Source organism: Periophthalmus magnuspinnatus, chromosome 24 (assembly GCF_009829125.3).
Source record: "Periophthalmus magnuspinnatus isolate fPerMag1 chromosome 24, fPerMag1.2.pri, whole genome shotgun sequence".
NCBI classification, from domain to species: Eukaryota; Metazoa; Chordata; class Actinopteri; order Gobiiformes; family Gobiidae; genus Periophthalmus; species Periophthalmus magnuspinnatus.
The window spans coordinates 2,069,092-2,087,607 of NC_047149.1; the positions used below are offsets into that span (position 1 = coordinate 2,069,092).

The following is an 18,516-nucleotide window of genomic DNA, read 5'->3' on the forward strand; positions in this document are numbered from 1 at the left end:
TATACCATGGTAGCGTATGGGGATGTAGCTCAGTGGTAGAGCGCATGCTTTGCATGTATGAGGCCCCGGGTTCAATCCCCGGCATCTCCATGAGGTTCATTTTTGAATTGTGCGTAATATGTAGTGTGTACAACTGAAAAGTGGAAGGTATTTATTTTTCCACAAATATTTCAGGCCCTCTTTCACTACATCCACAAATCGTCTTATTTGCCTCCCCTTTCCAGGTTGCTCTGACCTCTAACTTTCAACACATATATTCACTGTCCCTCCTCCATTCATGTCTAACCATCTCAGCCTTGATCCATCTCATTTAAACCTTAATTACCATAGCACAAAGATCGTTCTCATTATTTCTTATTGAATATTTGGTGGGAAAAAAGACTTTGACAAAACATTAAATGCATTTCCAGTTCATTGCTACATTATAAATACCAGCATAAAAAAAATAAATACCAGCATAAAAAACATGAGTATTTATTTCAGAAACCAAACAAAATTACATGAAATTTATTTTAAAACAAGCATTTGGTCCCTTTGTAAGTGTAACAGTAATTGAAATGTACCATCAGATTACCATTTCCACAATTACATATTTGTTGTATTTTTTTATGAAAAAAAATTTGAAAAACTAAAAACTGCACATTGTATTTGCGCAGATTTCAGAAGCATTCACACGGCCCCCGGTTTAGTCCCTATAAACACTTTGTTTGGTCCTCTTCTACCCCTTGTTTAGTCCCAGCTGCCAGTTTAGGTCAGTTTCATCAATTTGGTCCTAAAAAAAATCCTGGTCCCACTGTCAGTTTTAAGTCAAATTTTTTATTCAGTCTGTGGGGAAAAACTTAATGGGAAATGTATTTGCGGAACCAGGGGTGTGTCACTGTTGAGCTCCATTTATAGGTGTATTTTAAGAACTAAACGCTATTATAGTGGGTCATTTTAAAGGTACACTAGCTAGTTTTCTGGCTTTTGTCCATGGATAGGTTATTGCTCTGTCGAGAATTGCAAGAATCCATCTTACATTTATTTAATTACATTTTTTATTTAAAAATATGCATTTTCATTCTAAACTTCCTCACCTTTTCACACATCTGGCCTGTAACTTTGCCTGGGGACGTCAGATGTGTAATACTGTGGAAAAATTCTAGGCAAACCAATAAAATGTCAGTGGAGACAAGGAGGTGGTGGAGCCTCTACTAGTAAAGTTAGTCTGCTTAAGTGTCAGATGTGACCATGTTAATCAGAGACTAAAATGAAACACGGGGCAGAGGATTGTGCATAAACAGCTTTTGATTTGAGTGGTTTCCATAGTTGTTTTGCAGTAGATGTGCATTTGACGGATTAATATATTTTTTCTAATTCTGACTTGGTTTGGTGGGATAGTACTTTTACTAAACATGTCTCATAGTTTTACATCAGTTAAGTGACAGACTGAAGAACACAAAAACTTGGAAAACACAGGTGTGAAGTTCTCAAACAGAATCCCTCTGTCATCAAATTCATCCAAAATGCAGAGATGCACAAGGAAGACATTTTTCTGACACTTTAAACATTAGTTGAACAAAATGATGGTGGTGTCATTTTTAATTAATCATAACTATTGTGTAATTTAGACAAGTTTTGGCCCTTGTTTACATTATGGTTGCTCTGTAACATGCCTCTATCTGTTGCCGATGTCCAACAGGAAGCAAAATTATAAACTTCAACAAAATTTTAAAATTAGACAATATTTTTAGTAAAATCTTAAATCTAATAATGTTAACTATGTTTCAGGGAAACCTGCCATATACACTTTAAACTGAAACATAAACCACATACATGAATATAGAGTAGAATGTACAGATAGACATTTGTAACATTTAGTAGCAGTAGTAGTAGTAGTAGTAACTTTAGCAGTAGTGCAAAAATAACCACATATGAAATTAATTTGTGTCAAAAAAAAATAAAAAACTAAATTATGATAACTGGAATGGAATGGAATGTACAGATGTTGCTAATTGTCCCAGTTTTGGATTGATACTTTGCAGCTGTTGTCATCAACTTTCCCTGGGGGTGTGATGGTAACTGTAGGCACTGCTCTGTCTGAAGCTCTGTTACGAAAATCAGATAATCTGAGCAGAAAGAACTGAACTACAACAGGTGAGCTGATTTGTGCTGCGGATTGTTTCACCACAGTATCTGTTGAATATTCCGCCACACACATACATGCAGAATCTCAAGCATCAATAGATGCCAATATAGTTGTAATAGCTTTACTCTGCTGACAGTGTCATTTCAACTGTAAATCTTTATAATATTGTTTATCTTGATCCTGTTTGCATGTTCATTACAGCAACACTGTAATTTCCCTTTTGTGGGACAAATAAATTGTTATCTTATTATAATTCTTATAATTGCTAATAATTAATGTAGCAGACTAAATGTGAGTAAATAGACATGTTTTACTTTAAATCAATGTACAAAGTAGCCACTTATCAGAAAAAAACTGCAACGGAATGGACTGTGATGTAGAGTGGCTGTATTAGCCCTGTGTGTGAAGCGCATTTGAAGCAAGTTTGAGCCGTGTGCAGAGACGCAGTGACGTGTGCAGAGGCTCATCGTCCCAGGACCGTTGCGAGTAGAGCCATTCGGATGTACATTCCGTTCTCTGCCTGTCGGAAATACGCCGCACGAGGGTCCGAATCCACCTCCGCACTGAAACACATGAAAGTAAAATGTTAGACTGTGCTTGTGTCTGCTCTACAGTTCTAGTCTATGACACCTGTGGATCAAATTGATCTAAAACAATTTAATAAAAGAAAACTGCAGTGCCCAATGGGAGCTGACATCAGACTACAAGCTGAAGAATTTTTTTAAAATTTGAACCAAAATGACTACACAAATTGGAGAAATGCAAAGCAAGTGCGGAACAGTGGGAGTGTACCATGGTGATGAAAACGGGGTTGGATCAGAGCAATGACGTTTTAAACACAAGAGAACAAAGATTGCTCAAACATGCACGAATCACTCTAAATACAACTTCAACTTTTGAGTTTTTAACCATGTTCTAGTTGTTCCTCTTCTCATTTACTCTCTGGCTTAAGATCTTAAATCAGACCTATTCTGCAAAACCAAAGTTACAATGACTTGTGAAAATTGTAGTTATTCGACACATAAGTAGTACGTTAATGTACTACAAAAAAATGACAAAAACTTGAAAATAAATAAAATTTAAAAAATAAAATAGGAAATATTGAGCCCCAGAAATACGGTTCTATCCATCATTTGCTAAAAAATACAGTAATTATCATGACTTGCTCTGGGGCAGACTGACAGATGGTTGCCTCTCAAGCATGTGCTGAGGTCTAAACCTGGGTCTCTAAACCTGGGTCTCTAAACCTAGGTCTCTAAACCTGGGTCTCTAAACCTGGGTCTCTAAACCTGGGTCTCTAAACCTGGGTCTCTAAACCTGGGTCTCTAAACCTGGGTCTCTAAACCTGGGTCTCTAAACCTGGGTCTCTAAACCTGGGTCTCTAAACCTGGGTGTAGTCTAGTCCAGCTTTGTAACTGCTGCTGTCATGCTCATTTTGGTCAAAAACCAGAGAGGGGCAACATTTTTCAATGTAACGTGAATTGTAGCCAGAGTTGATGGAGCCAGAAGCTCACCCATGCTCATTAACAATTTGAAACACGGCAGCTATGGACTAAACCAGGACTAAACCAAATCTGACCTGATCTCATTGACTCGAGGCAGTGGATGCATCACCACCATCTTCTTCTTGGCTCCAGTCATAATGTGAGGAGTGAGAATGAACTGTCCGAAGCACTGGAGATAAACAGAGGAAGACACATTTAATACACAAACACTTTTATATTATAAAGCATTCAGCTGAAACAGGTCAGAACTCTCAGGAGTTCTTTGTGTAATTGTCAGACTGCAGATGTGTTGACCTGGTTTATGGTTAATCTCTCCAATTACTGGACCTATCCACATAAAACAAAAACACAAAGGTCAACATGTTCAGTCAGTATAAATAGAAGTGAACAGCTTCATAAAGTGGTGCCATTATTCAATCCCAAAAACAGGATTGTTGTCAGTTGAAAGGAAGTCAAGCTATAAGATTAATATAACAAGTTTGTGGAGCCAATCCAAAACTAATAATGAGAAGGTTCAGATTTCTTTCAAAAATAGTCACTTGATAGGCCCTGAATATGTCTCACCGCTTCATACTCTTCCTCAGAGGAGAACCGTTCCTTCTGTATCCGAGTCATGTACAGAACATCAGTATCAGGCAGCGCCTCTTCGATGCTCTCAAACTCCTCCTGCACCAGGACACAGCACACACAAATACATTTACTAAGAATAGAAATCATGAATATTTTTACACTGTGTTGTGGACAGACACGAATGATGTCATGTTGTGGTAGTTTTCAAGTTAACAGCTCCTTTTACCTTTAGTTCAGTAAGGATCGGCAATTCCAGAGCTGAAATTATCCAAATGATTCTAGTAAAGGTGCATGGAGTTTAAAAACACTGTGGAGCACTGTGTTACCTGATGACATCACAAGGCCGAACAGAGTGTTTTCAGTTGTAATCATTGTAATGACCTAAAACAGCACAAACCTGTTTGATCCCCTTGGAGGCCACGTAGCTGCAGATCTCCGGGGGCATGTGCAGGTTTTTGGGGGCCACATATCTCAGAGTGATGCGATACTGCGTCAGGAGTTTGGCCAGAGAGTGAACGGTGCGCCCGTGTTTAAGGTCCCCCACCATCGTGATCTGACACAAAAACAAGACATACAAGATTTTAACAAGCCTGTACCTTTTTCAGGCTTGTTAAAAGAAGAATGAAGAGAAAAGATCAAGGCTAGTTACAAGGCAAGGCAAGCTACGTCGCCCGGACTGGCGTTACCGGGGCCCCACCCTGGAGCCAGGCCTGGGGTGGGTGCTCGGCAGCGAGCACCTGGTGGCCGGGCCTTTCCCCACGGGGCCCGGTCGGGCCCAGCCCGAAGGAACGACGTGGGGCCGTCCTCCCGTGGACCCACCACCTGCGGGAGGAGCCATGCAGGGCAGGTGCAGAGAGATCCGGGTGGCAGTCGAAGGCGGGGACCTCGACGACCGGATCTCCGGACATGGAGACTAGCTCTGGGGACATGGAATGTCACCTCGCCGGGGGGGAAGGAGCCTGAGCTTGTGCGGAAGGTTGAGCGTTACCGGCTAGATATAGTCGGCCTCACCTCCACGCACAGCTTGGGCTCTGGAACCCAACTTCTTGAGAGGGGTTGGACTCTCCATTTCTCTGGCGTTGCCCGCGGGGAGCGGCGGCGAGCTGGTGTGGGCTTGCTCATTGCCCCACAGCTCAGCCGCTGCGTGTTGGGGTTCACTCCGGTGAACGAGAGGGTTGCGTCCCTGCGCCTTCGGGTCGGGGACAGGTTTCTCACTGTTGTGTCGGCCTACGGGCCAAACAGCAGTGCAGAGTACCCGGCCTTCTTGGAGTCCCTGGGAGGGGTACTAGACAGTGCACCAACCGGGGACTCCGTTGTTCTCCTGGGGGACTTCAATGCCCATGTGGGTAACGACAGTGACACTTGGAGGGGCGTGATTGGGAGGAACGGCCTCCCCGATCTGAACCCGAGCGGTGTTTTGTTATTGGACTTCTGTGCTAGTCACAGCTTGTCCATAACAAACACCATGTTCGAGCACAAGGGTGTCCATCGGTGCACGTGGCACCAGGACACTCTAGGTCAGAGGTCGATGATCGACTTTGTTGTCGTGTCATCTGACCTCCGACCGCGTGTCTTGGACACTCGGGTGAAGAGAGGGGCTGAGCTGTCAACTGATCACCACCTGGTGGTGAGTTGGATCCGCTGGCGGAGGAGGAAGCCGGACAGACCTGGCAGGCCCAAGCGCATTGTGAGGGTCTGCTGGGAACGTCTGGCGGAGCCCTCTGTCAGGGGGGTCTTCAACTCCCACCTCCGGGAGAGCTTCTCCCTGATCCCGGGGGAGGTTGGAGACATGGACTCCAAGTGGGCCATGTTCTCTACCTCTATTGTCGATGCGGCTGCTCGTAGCTGTGGTCGTAAGGTCTGTGGTGCTTGTCGCGGCGGGAATCCCCGAACCCGGTGGTGGACACCGGAAGTAAGGGATGCCGTCAAGCTGAAGAAGGAGTCCTATCGAGCCTTGTTGGCTCGTGGGACTCCTGAGGCAGCTGATGAGTACCGGCGGGCCAAGCGTGCCGCGGCTCGGGCAGTCACAGAGGCAAAAACTCGGGGTTGGGAGGAGTTCGGGGAGGCCATGGAGGGGGAAGCAGTGCTTCACCAACACTGTTTACAGTGCGGGTGGAGAGCTGCTGTCCTCGACTGGGGATGTTGTCGGGCGGTGGAAGGAATACTTTGAGGATCTCCTCAATCCCACTGTCACGTCTTCCGAGGAGGAAGCAGAAACTGGGGACCCAGAGGCGGACTCGTCCATCACCCTGGCTGAAGTCACTGAGGTGGTTGGCAAGCTCCTCAGTGGCAGGGCTCCGGGGCTGGACAAGATCCATCCTGAGTACCTCAAGTCTCTGGATGTTGTGGGGCTGTCTTGGCTGACACGTCTCTGCAACATCGCGTGGCGGTCGGGGACAGTAACCTGTGCAATGGCAGACCGGGGTGGTGGTCCCTCTGTATAAGAAGGGGGACCGGAGGGTGTGTTCCAATTACAGGGGAATCACACTCCTCAGCCTTCCCGGTAAGGTCTATTCCAGGGTACTGGAGAGGAGAATCCGACCGATAGTCGAACCTCGGATTCAGGAGGAGCAGTGTGGTTTTCGTCCTGGTCGTGGAACACTGGACCAGCTCTATACTCTCCATCGGGTACTCGAGGGCTCATGGGAGTATGCCCAACCAGTCCACATGTGTTTTGTGGATCTGGAGAAGGCATTCGACCGTGTCCCTCGTGGTGTCCTTTGGGGGGTGCTCTGGGAGTATGGGGTCCGGGGCTCTTTGCTAAGGGCTGTCCGGTCCCTGTATGACCGGAGCAGGAGCTTTGTTCGCATTGCCGGCAGTAAGTCAGACCTGTTCCCGGTGCATGTTGGACTACGCCAGGGCTGCCCTTTGTCACCGGTTCTGTTCATTACTTTGCTGTTTGCAAATGATGTTGTCCTGATGGCTTCTTCGAGCCAGGACCTGCAGCAGGCACTGGGGCGGTTTGCAGCCGAGTGTGAAGCGGCTGGGATGAGATCAGCTCCTCCAAATCCGAGGCCATGGTACTCGACCGGAAAAAGGTGGTTTGCTCTCTCCGGGTGGGTGGTGAGTCTCTGCCCCAAGTGGAGGAGTTCAAGTATCTCGGGGTCTTGTTCACGAGTGAGGGAAGGATGGAGCGGGAGATTGACAGGCGGATCGGTGCAGCGTCTGCAGTGATGCGGTCGCTGTATTGGTCCGTTGTGGCTCGATTTACCGGTCAATCTACGTTCCTACCCTCACCTATGGTCATGAGCTCTGGGTAATGACCGAAAGGACAAGATCGCGGATACAAGCGGCTGAAATGGGCTTCCTCCGCAGAGTAGCCGGGCGCACCCTTAGGGATAGGGTGAGGAGCTCGGTCACACGGGAGGAGCTCGGAGTAGAGCCGCTGCTCCTACACGTTGAGAGGAACCAGCTGAGGTGGCTCGGGCATCTGCTCAGGATGCCTCCTGGACGCCTCCCTAGGGAGGTGTTCTGGGCATGTCCCACCGGGAGGAGGCCCCGGGGAAGACCCAGGACACGCTGGAGGGACTATGTCTCTCGGCTGGCCTGGAAACGCCTTGGGGTCCCACTGGAGGAGCTGGAGGACGTGTCCGGGGTGAGGGAAGTCTGGGAGTCCCTGCTTAGACTGCTGCCCCCGCGACCCGGCCCCGGATAAGCGGAAGAAAATGGATGGATGGATGGATGGATGTACCTTTTTCCCCCATGTATTTCCGCTAAATGCGTCTTGTCCCAGTACAGATATTGTATAAGCAGCTCTTGAGGTCAAAAGAAGCCTGCTGTGTAACTGTCTGCATCTAATTATAAAGAGTTATTGTCCAAAGGAGGCTCTTAGCATGCTTGTTGTTGGCTTTACCACTGCAGCAAAACTATGCTGTTTTTTGAGGGTTGTGCAAAGCGCTTATAAACACATCATGGTGAATAATGGGAATAACTTTGGACCACTGCAAACCGATTAAAATGAACTAGTTCTGTTTTTCAAGTTTTTTTAGGACAGTAAAAATCAGGCGCAGCAACTTCAATTAAACAATAATGGACATTTGTATCTATTGTAATATAAACAAGATATTCAAGCCCCCATTTAGTCTCTGGACAATAAATCACAAACAATTTGAAATCTGAAATTTTAACAATTATCAAAAGGCAAAAGCTGCAAATATTAATGATCAACCCCATTTTCACAAAAAATAAATATTAATTGTATTTATGTTTTTTTATTTATCTTCCATTTACTGAAGATGACTGAACATAAAGTGCATTTTGTTTTGTGCATTTTACCAACTACAAAAACACATCTGACTGTTGCATTGGCAAATGTTACTCATCCACAGCTTATATGAGCTCCACATTTACATGTAACAGGGACACACTCAACCGGCTCTGAACGATGACAACATATTTACGACATCACAACTGTGATACTAAAAATCTGCAGTGTAACAGCTCTCAAGGATCACAACATATCGACTAAATCACAACTGTGACACTAAAAGTGTGTCAGATGCCTGCCCTGTGTGTCAGATGAGTCTTATTCTTTGTAAAAGCATTAACCCTGTAGTTTAGACCTGACAAACATGTTCTAAAATGCATGTCACTCTAGTGTTAGTTAAGATTTCAGTCTTCTCTTAAATTTGTGCAGTGTATAATAGTGAACAAGTCCCGTATCTCCCCAAAGCCTCTTATGTTAACAGCTGCATTATATGTCCAGTATAGTAAGAGTGTAATAAGAGTGTAAGAACAGTATAATAAAGCATATTCGTCTCACAGTCATGCCGTTGACAGTCCCCAGCTCCTCCCTGATGGTGAAGACGTCGAGCAGAGCCTGAGTCGGATGTTCTCCAACTCCATCTCCTGCATTTATCACCGGCTTACGGCAGTGACGAGACGCAGACTGAACCAGGAGGGAGGAGAGGAGGAGGGAGGAAAAAAAAAAAAAAAAAAGAGGTGGAGAGAGGGAGATGAGCAAGATCTAACGTCCTTGTTTCAGTCAGGCAGTTTAACCACTGGGCCCATCCTTGATCACAACAAACATGACAGCTAACACTACTGTGAAGGAATTATTTTAAACTGTTGGATTTAAGGTCACTTTATAACACCAGTAACTAATGAACCCACTTGCACTGATGTTTTTGCACGTTTTCTGTCCCACTGTACATTTTGTATTGTGCAAGTCTATTTTCTACCTTATTTTAATGCATACCCCATCTTTACATTTTTATTTGATCATAGTTTATATTATTCTTTGTTAAACGTTGCACCATAACGCCGAAGCAAGTTCCTGTTTGTGAATTTTGTTCAGTGACAATGGAAAATTATTCTGATATTGTCATTTCTACTTGTTACAATACGGAAAATTCTCCATAGTGGGTCAAATAAAAGTTATTTTGTTCTGCTAGAAACAGGATAAATATACAGTTAGCTTTGCCAATCGAAAATTGTCAAAGTAAAAATGTAAAAATTAAAAATATATATTCCTATATGGCATAAAATCTCTAGCTCTTGTGAGCTTTAAGCCATGTTATAACGTTACGTTATCAGACCTGGAGCTGGCTTTTGTTTCATTCACACATTTAATCCTGCACTATTAGTATATCTACTACCCTAAATCTTAAAAAGCTGTTCCACTTTGTGATGTCATGAAGTGTAACAGCTACAGTGTACCTTTTTTTTTGTGTAGAAATGCAGAATTCTGGGGCTGAAATGATCCAGTGAGTCTACTGAAGGTTTTTGGAGTTTAAAAACACAGTGGAGCACTTCCTGTATTGCCACATGATGAGAGGGTTTGTGTTCTAAACATGAATGAAACAAAATACAACTCCAGGTGTGTTTGTGATGAGGAAACATTATAGCATAGATCAGAAAATAGAGTAACATGGGCCCTTTAAGAAGCAGAATGATTTTAATTAATAATAATTAATAATTGTCCACAGTGAACCTGTAATGTCTACTAAAACTAATAACAAAAGATTTCTAACCTCCACAGCTCCGGGTGTGGGATGGCGTAGCACCAGCACATCTGCATAACAGCTCATAGTCTGCACAGAGTCGGACAAAGACTCTCCCTTCTGAGACGAGGAAGTCAACTCGCTGAAGTGAACCACGGAGCCTCCCAAACGATACATGGCAGATGCAAAGGAGCTGCTGGTGCGAGTGCTCACCTCGTAGAACATGGCCGCCATCACACGACCCTATGGGGGGTGAAAGAGGAGAGAGAGGGGAGGGAGAGGGTGGAGAGAGGTAGGGGAGAGAGAGAGGGAGCAAGAGAGGGAGAGAAAAGAAGGTGAGTGATAAAGGAAGAGAAAAGAGAATGGGGAGAAGGGAGGGTTATCAGCTGCAGAGGACACAATAAAGTGGATAAGAATAAGGTTTGTAGGATGTACCTTGAGAATGTCCAGGCTGCGTTCCTTCTGCACCATCAGACGCAGAGTGTGAGCCACGTTAAACAAGTGAGACATCTGGAAAACACAAAAGAATGACCCTATGTTTATTCTACAGTTTATAGATATTTAACATTTTAACTCACAGTACAAAATGTATATGAACACACCTGTTCTTTGGTGAACTGTCGCACTGATAAGATGTGCTGCCCCACCAGAGGGTGCAGCAGTGGAGACACCTGCAGGTGAGAGGCAGGTACTCCAGCAACCTGAGCCTGGGGAGAGAGGAGCCTCGACAGAGGAGGAGGGTGAGAGTATGAGTCTCCAGAGGGAGGTGCTCCAGAGGGGGGCAGCATCACCAGCTCTGAGAAGAGAGAGGAAAGAGAGGAGAGGGTAGAAAAAGAGAGACAGAGGAGAGACAGAGGAGAGAGAAACAGAAGAGAGAGGAGAGAGAGAAGGGAAGGGAGACAAACAGAGGAGAAGAGAGAGGAGACAAAGACAGACAGACGAGAGAGAAACAGAGACAGAAGAGAGAGGAGAGAGAGAGAAGGGTGGGGAGACAGAGAGACAGAGGAGACAAAGAGAGACAAAGGAGAGAGAAACAGACAGACAAGAGAGGAGAGAGAGAGAAGGGTGGGGAGACAGAGAGACAGAGGAGAGAGAGAGGAGACAAAGAGACAAAGGAGAGAGAAACAGAGACAGACAAGAGAGGAGAGAGAAACAAGAGAGAAAAAAAGAGAAACGAGGAAAAGGAGAGAGAAAAAGACAGACAGAAGAGAGAGGAGGCGGAGAGAAACAGGAGAGAGGGAGAGGAGAGAAAGAAAAACATGGACAGAAGAGAAAAGAGAGGAGAGAAAGGAGGAGAGTCCAGGGTCACTTGATGTTTGACAATATTGAGCTTTACTTAAACGTGGCCCTCATAAACATGAATCCTCTGAATGTCTGCTGCTTTACCTGGGGGCAGTCCTGGGTCGGAGGTGCGGTGGACTCTAGGGGGCAGCAGGAAGCCTCTATCTCCAGTCGAGCGACGCGGGCTGTGGGCTCTGGTCCGGACCGAGTCCCGAGGGGGGGTGGGTCTCAGCGGCTCGGGGGTCTGACAGAGGGAAGGCGTAAAGATGTAAGAGCTAAGATGGAGGAACACCAAGGCAGTGTGCATATGTTACAGACATTTACCATCGGCGTCTCCTTGAGTTCTGGAGGTGGCAGGGTGGAGGATGGCCATGTTTTCACATCTTCACCGTAACCAGGGGCAACCAGCACCTGACGGACCATAATAACTGTAAATAATTGCTGTGCATCTCCTAAACTGATTTGAAGTCAAATTGTAGTATTTAGGAAAAATAGAGAAACTAAAACTATAATTTTTTTCTAAATCAACATAAAGCATTAGTTACTAAGACAGTAAGAGAAGCAGTCCCAATAGCTCCAAAACTAAACAGACACAGGCGCAGGTTAAACGTCATTTCTGACACTGCAGATGCATGCAGTTTCTGACCTGTCCGTCTATGTAGGCCACCTCTCCTCTTAGCACCACTCTCCGCACTTTGCCCTTCACTTTCATGCCCGCAAACGGCGTCCATTTTGATTTGGTGAACTGCATAGACTGAGGGATCTCCCACTCCTGCTCCAGGTCCACCTACAACAGGAACTTAAGATTTACAGACCTTTTCAAATAAACCCCCCCTTTTGTTTAATAGTACAGACCTCCACATAGGTGTTCTCTTGCGCTGGTAAGCTGAAAATCCTCCTTGGGTTTTCATAAAGTCTTTTGATTAAATCCTCCATTGTGAGACGGCCGTCACTGACCGCTGTCAGGAGCAGTGGCAGCATTGTCTCCAAACCCGGAAACCCCGGAGGTGGGTTAGGACTGTTCTTCTCCTCCACAGAGTGAGGGGCTATAAGAGAGACTGGGTTAAGGCCGGGGTTAAGGCCGGGGTTAAGGCCGGGGTTAAGGCCGGGGTTAAGGCCGGGGTTAAGGCCGGGGTTAAGGCCGGGGTTAAGGCCGGGGTTAAGGCCGGGGTTAAGGCCGGGGTTAAGGCCGGGGTTAAGGCCGGGGTTAAGGCCGGGGTTAAGGCCGGGGTGAATTTCCCCAAGTAAGGTTCATGGTCCACTCCCAGGTAGTGTTGTCACAATACTGAAATTTCATATTAGATTTTGATACTACATAAAAGGCTTGACACAACTTTTAACACTAAATAGTATATTTTATCATTGTGGTATTATACAGTTGAATCCAAAAGTTTACATACATGATATAAACCCACACATGTTTTTTTTTTCTCAAGTGTTATCAGACAAAACCTTTTCTGTTTTAGGATTACCAAAATTACTTCTATTTGCTAAATACCACAATGATGATTTTTTAAACAAATTTTCATGACTTTCTTCAAAGTTAGAACATACAGTAAGATTACTACGACTTTAAACTATTTGGAAAAAACCCAGATGATGATGTTATGTCTTTGGAAGCTTCTGATTGGTTTATTGACAACATTAGACACACATGTGGATATATTTGAAGGCACAGCTGAAACACGCTGCTTCTTTGTTTAACATCATCACAAAGACCTTCATTTTTGGAGATGGGATGTCCTGTGATCTGACAAAACAAAAATTGTTTTGTTTGGCCATAGTGAGCATCGTTACATTTGAAGGAAAAAGGGGGAAGCTTGCAAGCCTGAGATCACCATCCCAATTGTGAAATACGAGGGTGGCAGCATCATATTGTGGGTTTGTTTTGCTGCAGGAGGGACTTCACAAAATAGATGGTATCACGAGGAAAGAGCATTATGTGGAAATAGTGAAGCAACATCAAGACATCAGGCAGGAAGTTAAAGCTTGGCACAAAGGGGTCTTCCAAATGGACAATGACCTGAAGCATACTGCCAAACTGGTTACAAAGTGGCTTAAGGATAACAGAGTAAATGTTTGGAGTGACCATCACAAAGCCCTGATCTAAATCCTATAGAAAATGTATGAACAGACCTAAAAAGGCCTGTGAGAGCAAGGCGGCCACAAACTTGGCTCAGTTACACCAGTTCTGTCTGGAGGAATGGGCCAAAATTCATGCCAACTACTGTGAGAAGCTTCTGGAAGGAAATCCAAAACATTTGACCCAAGTCACACAGTTTAAAGGCAATGGTACAAAATATTAATGAAATGTATCTAAACTTTTGACTTTGAAGAACTGCCTAAAAAATCCTTCTCTCATTATTCTGGAATTTAGCAAATACAAATAATGCTGGTAATCCTAATTAACTTAAAACATGAAATGCTTAGTATGATTTCATGTCTGTGTGTGTCTTTTTATGTAGTGTATGTAAACTGTAAAATGTGTAGTGTAATATGGAAAATGTTTCACCGGTACTTCTGATATAGATATATTTTAAAACTGCTTAGGAAAAGTTCATTTTTGTCTTATGTGACTTTTTTCAATGCTTCAAATGAGTGTCTAGTGTGAATATTGTATGTGATTTTTGATATTTCTGACAACCCTCTAGTCGAGTCCAGGTCTCGTTCGCATAGTTACCGTGGTCTGTGGCGAAGCAATCTATGATATCCATGTTGTCCCACAGAGCCCCCTGGTCCTCTTTAGAGGCAAGCGCGGGTCTGACCTGAGCTCGCCCTGGTCCGATCTCAGTGACGTCGTCTTCACAGAGAAACAGGTGATGAGGAGCCACCTCACATGTAACCTGCACACCCTTCTGCTTTGCTGCACGGATCAACAGGATCTGAACAAAACCACAAAGGAGCTTTAAAGATGGGGTATTATGCAAAATCAAAAATGCACACTACACTGAAGTGTGTAGAGTGGAGATCGGAACAGGGCCTCAGTTGCAATTATTTGAAAAAAAAGTAGAGCTCAAATCTTGAGTGTTGAATTGATTCCTATATGTTTGAGTAATCCTGTTTTGTCTAAGTTCAATATAAAAATCATTTTGCAAAATAAGTCCTCTCTAATCTTGTGCATCTTAATTTGATGTAATATTTGATCAAGGAAACTAGGGCTTTACAAGACAAGACTTTTTTTTATTATTATTTTATTATTTTACATAATCGCTAGTCGTAAGGTAAACTGTTAATAGCCAAGATCTCAGCTAGAGCAAAGTGAGTAGAAAAAAGTGTTCCGTATATTATATGAAGCAGAAACCCATTAGTATAGCACCCATTAAAATAATCTTAGAAAAATATTGAAAAGTTATTTGACCAAAAAAACTAAACAAAAACATAATATTTATTGACAAAGTAAGCTTAAATAGTGAACCCGCTCTGTTGAACTGAAGGTAGTACCTCCTCTTTGCGAGCGACGTGACAGATGTGCACCGGCCTTTGATAAAGCTGAGCCACCATCAAAATGGCTGCCACAGTCTGCTTTTCCGCATGAGCAACAATTGGGAGAGACTTTGGCCACTTTTCAAAATGCTACAGGAGGAAAAACAACCAGTGAATATATGGTACAGAGAAGGAAATATATAGTGCAGAGGAAGAGCACTGAATATATGGTATAGAGGAGGGACAGTGAATACGGGGGAGATGAGGAGAAGGGCAGAGGATGCAGAGGATGACCGACCTCCATCCACAAAGACACATTGTCCATCTTGAGAGTGGAGTAGGTATCGTTCAAGTACATTTTGAGTCCAACTGCCTGGTGAGCGATGCCAGGGAGAGAGGAAGCATTGTCTGAGGCTGCTCCCAAGTACAGAGCGTAGTCACAACGACAACCGGCCTTAGCCAACTGAGGAGGAACAAAGACGGGAGAGAAGGGATACAGATCAGATTTGAAGGTACAAGATTATATGCTGAATTTTGCTTTATTAAAGAAGGGGTATTTTACTTCTATGGGGCTTTAACTGCTAACACATAACATGTTACCTTTTATTGTTTGAAAATTTTATATTCACCAAAAAGAATATATTAACATATTTTTATATTTATTAATTGCTCCCCCTTCAGAGCACTGGCACATAATCATAATATAATTAACGTGCATCCCGATAATGAAACTACGGCACATCACATCAGGTTTGTCAAGTTGCTGTGTAGAGTTTTGTGTCATGTTTTTGCATATTTATGTCATGTATAATCGTGTACAGTAGTCCCTCACTATATATCAAGGTTCACTTTTCGTGGGTCGTGCTGTTTAGCGGATTTTCTATTGCAATTTTACATGCATTTTTTACAGTGTATGAACGTGCATTGTGTCCAGATTGCCTAAGGGACTGTAGACCATTGTCAATCACTCTCCTCCGTGACATGTCTCCTGTACAGTACAGAATGTGTTCAGCAAAATTTAGATAAATGTTCGATCGACACTACAGCGGAGCGGCGCCAAAACAAAGAGGCACAGTCAGAGGAACCGTGAGTCACTATTAATTAATTAAACAAGAGAAATGTGAGAAAATGTTAATGCCTGTCTGAGAAAAGTCTATAAAATGTGAGTTTTTCCTATTGCTGGTTATTTTTAGAACGTAACCCCCGTAATAAACCAGGGACCACTGTATAATAGTGCATATAATTGGAGCATGGATGACATCTGAAACCTCTTCAGGCATGTTTTGGATGAAGGAACATTGTAACATGGTAGAAAAAAACTAAATAATCGCACTGGATAATACTCCCTTCTTTTACATTTTTGGCCAGAAAATAATAGTAATTCAGTCACAGCACAACAAAGTTACCAAGAACTAACACTGAGCAATAAAGAAGCAATAGCTGCTAGCTTCTAAACCACAATCTTCAACCGTGTATGTATGAAACAAAACCCCAAGTTAGAGCTGTTCAAATTGTATTCACTTTTATGGGTCATAATTGAAATAGTGTTGTGGCATGTGGCTAGGCTGGTCATGATCATCACTATATCGACCTTCAATATATGAAAGATGGAACATTATATTTTGGGGCTCAATATTAATTTTTCTTTGAAAATGGTGGGCAGATTTTTGTAATAAGCCAAGATTTTAGCTGTAGAGGGTACAAAAAAGGCCTTTTAATGATGCAGTCTATTTTAAACAATAGGGTTTGGGTAGCCTCCTTTACTCACCTTCTGCACCAGGGCGAGGGAGCTGGCGTCCGTCACTGCGGGCGACGTGTTGGGCATCGCACAGACCAGAGTGACCCCTCCAGCCAGAGCCGCAGCAGTGCCCGAAGAAAAGTCCTCCTTATGCAGCGCTCCGGGCTCCCGAAGGTGAACATGCACGTCTATCAGACCTAGAGGAGGAGAGAGAGGGTTGGAGGAGGAACACAGCCCAAAGAAAAGTCCTCCTTATGCAATGCTCCAAGCTCCAGATGGTGAACATGCACATCTATCAGGCCTAGAGAAGGACCAGAGGCTTAGAAGAGGGATAGAGAGGGTTAAAGGAAGAATAGAGACCAATGAAAAGTCCCCCTTATCAAATGCTACAGGCTCCTGCAGGTGAACTTGGGCATCTATTAGGACTAGAGGAGGACCAGAGGGTTAGAAAAGAGACCGAGTTAGAGGATACGTTTCTTTTTGAACTTCCGCTAGACCTCCCATTTCCTGGCAGCTCCAATCTCAGCATCTTTCTACACTCCTTTGCACCACACATCCCGTCCTTCCTCTGTCCCTCCTCTGTACCATACATCCTCTGTCCCTCCTCTGCACTACACATCCTCTTTCCCTCCTCTGCACTACACATCCTCTGTCCCATACATCCTCTGTCCCTCTTTTGCACCACACATCCTTTCTTCCTCCTCTGCACCATCCTCTGTAACATATAGTCACCCTTCAGTTTAAATATAGAAAATAAAACTGAGTGTCACGCACCGGGCAGTCGGACCAGAGTCTGTGATGTCATACTGTCCACGTGCGTCTTCACTGGAGGACTGTGACCGATCTGATGCAGAGCCTAAAGAAAAAATATGTTTTTAAATGTTAATCTTACTCATTTTAATGGTTTCCTGTAGCATTTTGGTGTTATACCACCACAGAAGAACAGAGTCTAAATAACAAACCTGCATATGAAAAGCAAGACACTGAAATAGATGTATTTGTTTTAAAGACCACAATGTCTACTAAATACAATTTCAAATCTCACAACAGTAGAAAATCGGTCTCCTCTTTCCTAAAACCCACAGGTAATGTCACAATACACACATTTCAAACAATTTCGATATTAAGGAATAGGAATTGACTCAATACTGATTCTGATACCACGAGAAAAAAACAAACAAAACACACACACACAAAAAAAACACTCTTTAGACAGTAGACCATGATTTTCCACATTACATGTTGTACTTTGTGTCCTATTCCCGTGTGTGTAATCCCTCAGTGTCCGGTAGGTTCATAGTGGTCCATGGGTGTATACTAGTCTATGTATCTTATACTTGTTAAACATACAGAGAGACATCATTATAAACTTATTCAGGGAAGGTTCATTTCTGTGCTGTCAATGGGACTGTTGAAGTATCGATAGCTGATTTTCAGATTCTCAATACTTTTGACCACCCAACCAGTTAATTTCCCTCTCACCTGCACAAAGAGCTTGGTGCACTTGATATCGATGATGAGCGGTACAGAGTAATCAACGGCCATCCTCCTGGTTCTGTATCCTTTAGTGACGAAAGAGGAGAGACGGCGCCCCCCACTGTTCCTCATGGAGAGGTTTATGACCAGGTCAAAGTGGTTCTCCTCCAGATAGTCCATGATACTGGGCTGTTTGTCTTTAGCAGGGAACTCACTGTCCTCCTCCTCGAAAGGCCAGTCCACTGCTGTCACCTGGGAAGAAGAGGAGGGAGAGTGAATATATGGTACAGAGGAGGGACAGTGAAGGAAGAAGGAAAAGGAGGAAGGAGAGAAGGAAAAGCGTATGTTTGCGCATATAAACAGAAATGGTGAATTACAACATAATAGCTGATTGTAAAATGAATGAGATTGCAATTTGATTATTGCCATATTGCTCAGCCCTAATGCTGAATG

The 18,516-nt window shown here is 43.9% G+C and overlaps 1 protein-coding gene and 1 non-coding gene across 2 annotated transcripts in view; one reads left to right on the top strand and one right to left on the bottom strand.

Annotated features, from left to right (window-relative positions):
• Nucleotides 1-18: 18 nt before the first annotated feature.
• Nucleotides 19-90, top strand: trnaa-ugc (transfer RNA alanine (anticodon UGC)). Its single transcript has one exon. It is a non-coding gene; the product is annotated as a tRNA-Ala (tRNA).
• A 369-nt stretch (nt 91-459) lies between these two features.
• Nucleotides 460-18,516, bottom strand: part of cad (carbamoyl-phosphate synthetase 2, aspartate transcarbamylase, and dihydroorotase) — a 41,626-nt gene continuing 23,569 nt past the window's right edge. The window contains exons 27-44 of the mRNA XM_055232233.1: nt 18,070-18,315; nt 17,362-17,443; nt 16,618-16,784; nt 15,148-15,312; nt 14,868-14,999; nt 14,107-14,308; nt 12,282-12,472; nt 12,073-12,213; nt 11,751-11,837; nt 11,532-11,670; nt 10,748-10,941; nt 10,581-10,655; nt 10,176-10,388; nt 8,966-9,091; nt 4,601-4,756; nt 4,198-4,299; nt 3,708-3,802; nt 460-2,691 (exon numbers count right to left, since the gene is read on the bottom strand). Of these exons, the coding sequence (XP_055088208.1) occupies nt 2,592-2,691; nt 3,708-3,802; nt 4,198-4,299; nt 4,601-4,756; nt 8,966-9,091; nt 10,176-10,388; nt 10,581-10,655; nt 10,748-10,941; nt 11,532-11,670; nt 11,751-11,837; nt 12,073-12,213; nt 12,282-12,472; nt 14,107-14,308; nt 14,868-14,999; nt 15,148-15,312; nt 16,618-16,784; nt 17,362-17,443; nt 18,070-18,315 (2,613 nt within the window). The 3' untranslated portion in view covers nt 460-2,591. The remainder of the gene's footprint in view (nt 2,692-3,707; nt 3,803-4,197; nt 4,300-4,600; nt 4,757-8,965; nt 9,092-10,175; nt 10,389-10,580; nt 10,656-10,747; nt 10,942-11,531; nt 11,671-11,750; nt 11,838-12,072; nt 12,214-12,281; nt 12,473-14,106; nt 14,309-14,867; nt 15,000-15,147; nt 15,313-16,617; nt 16,785-17,361; nt 17,444-18,069; nt 18,316-18,516) is intronic.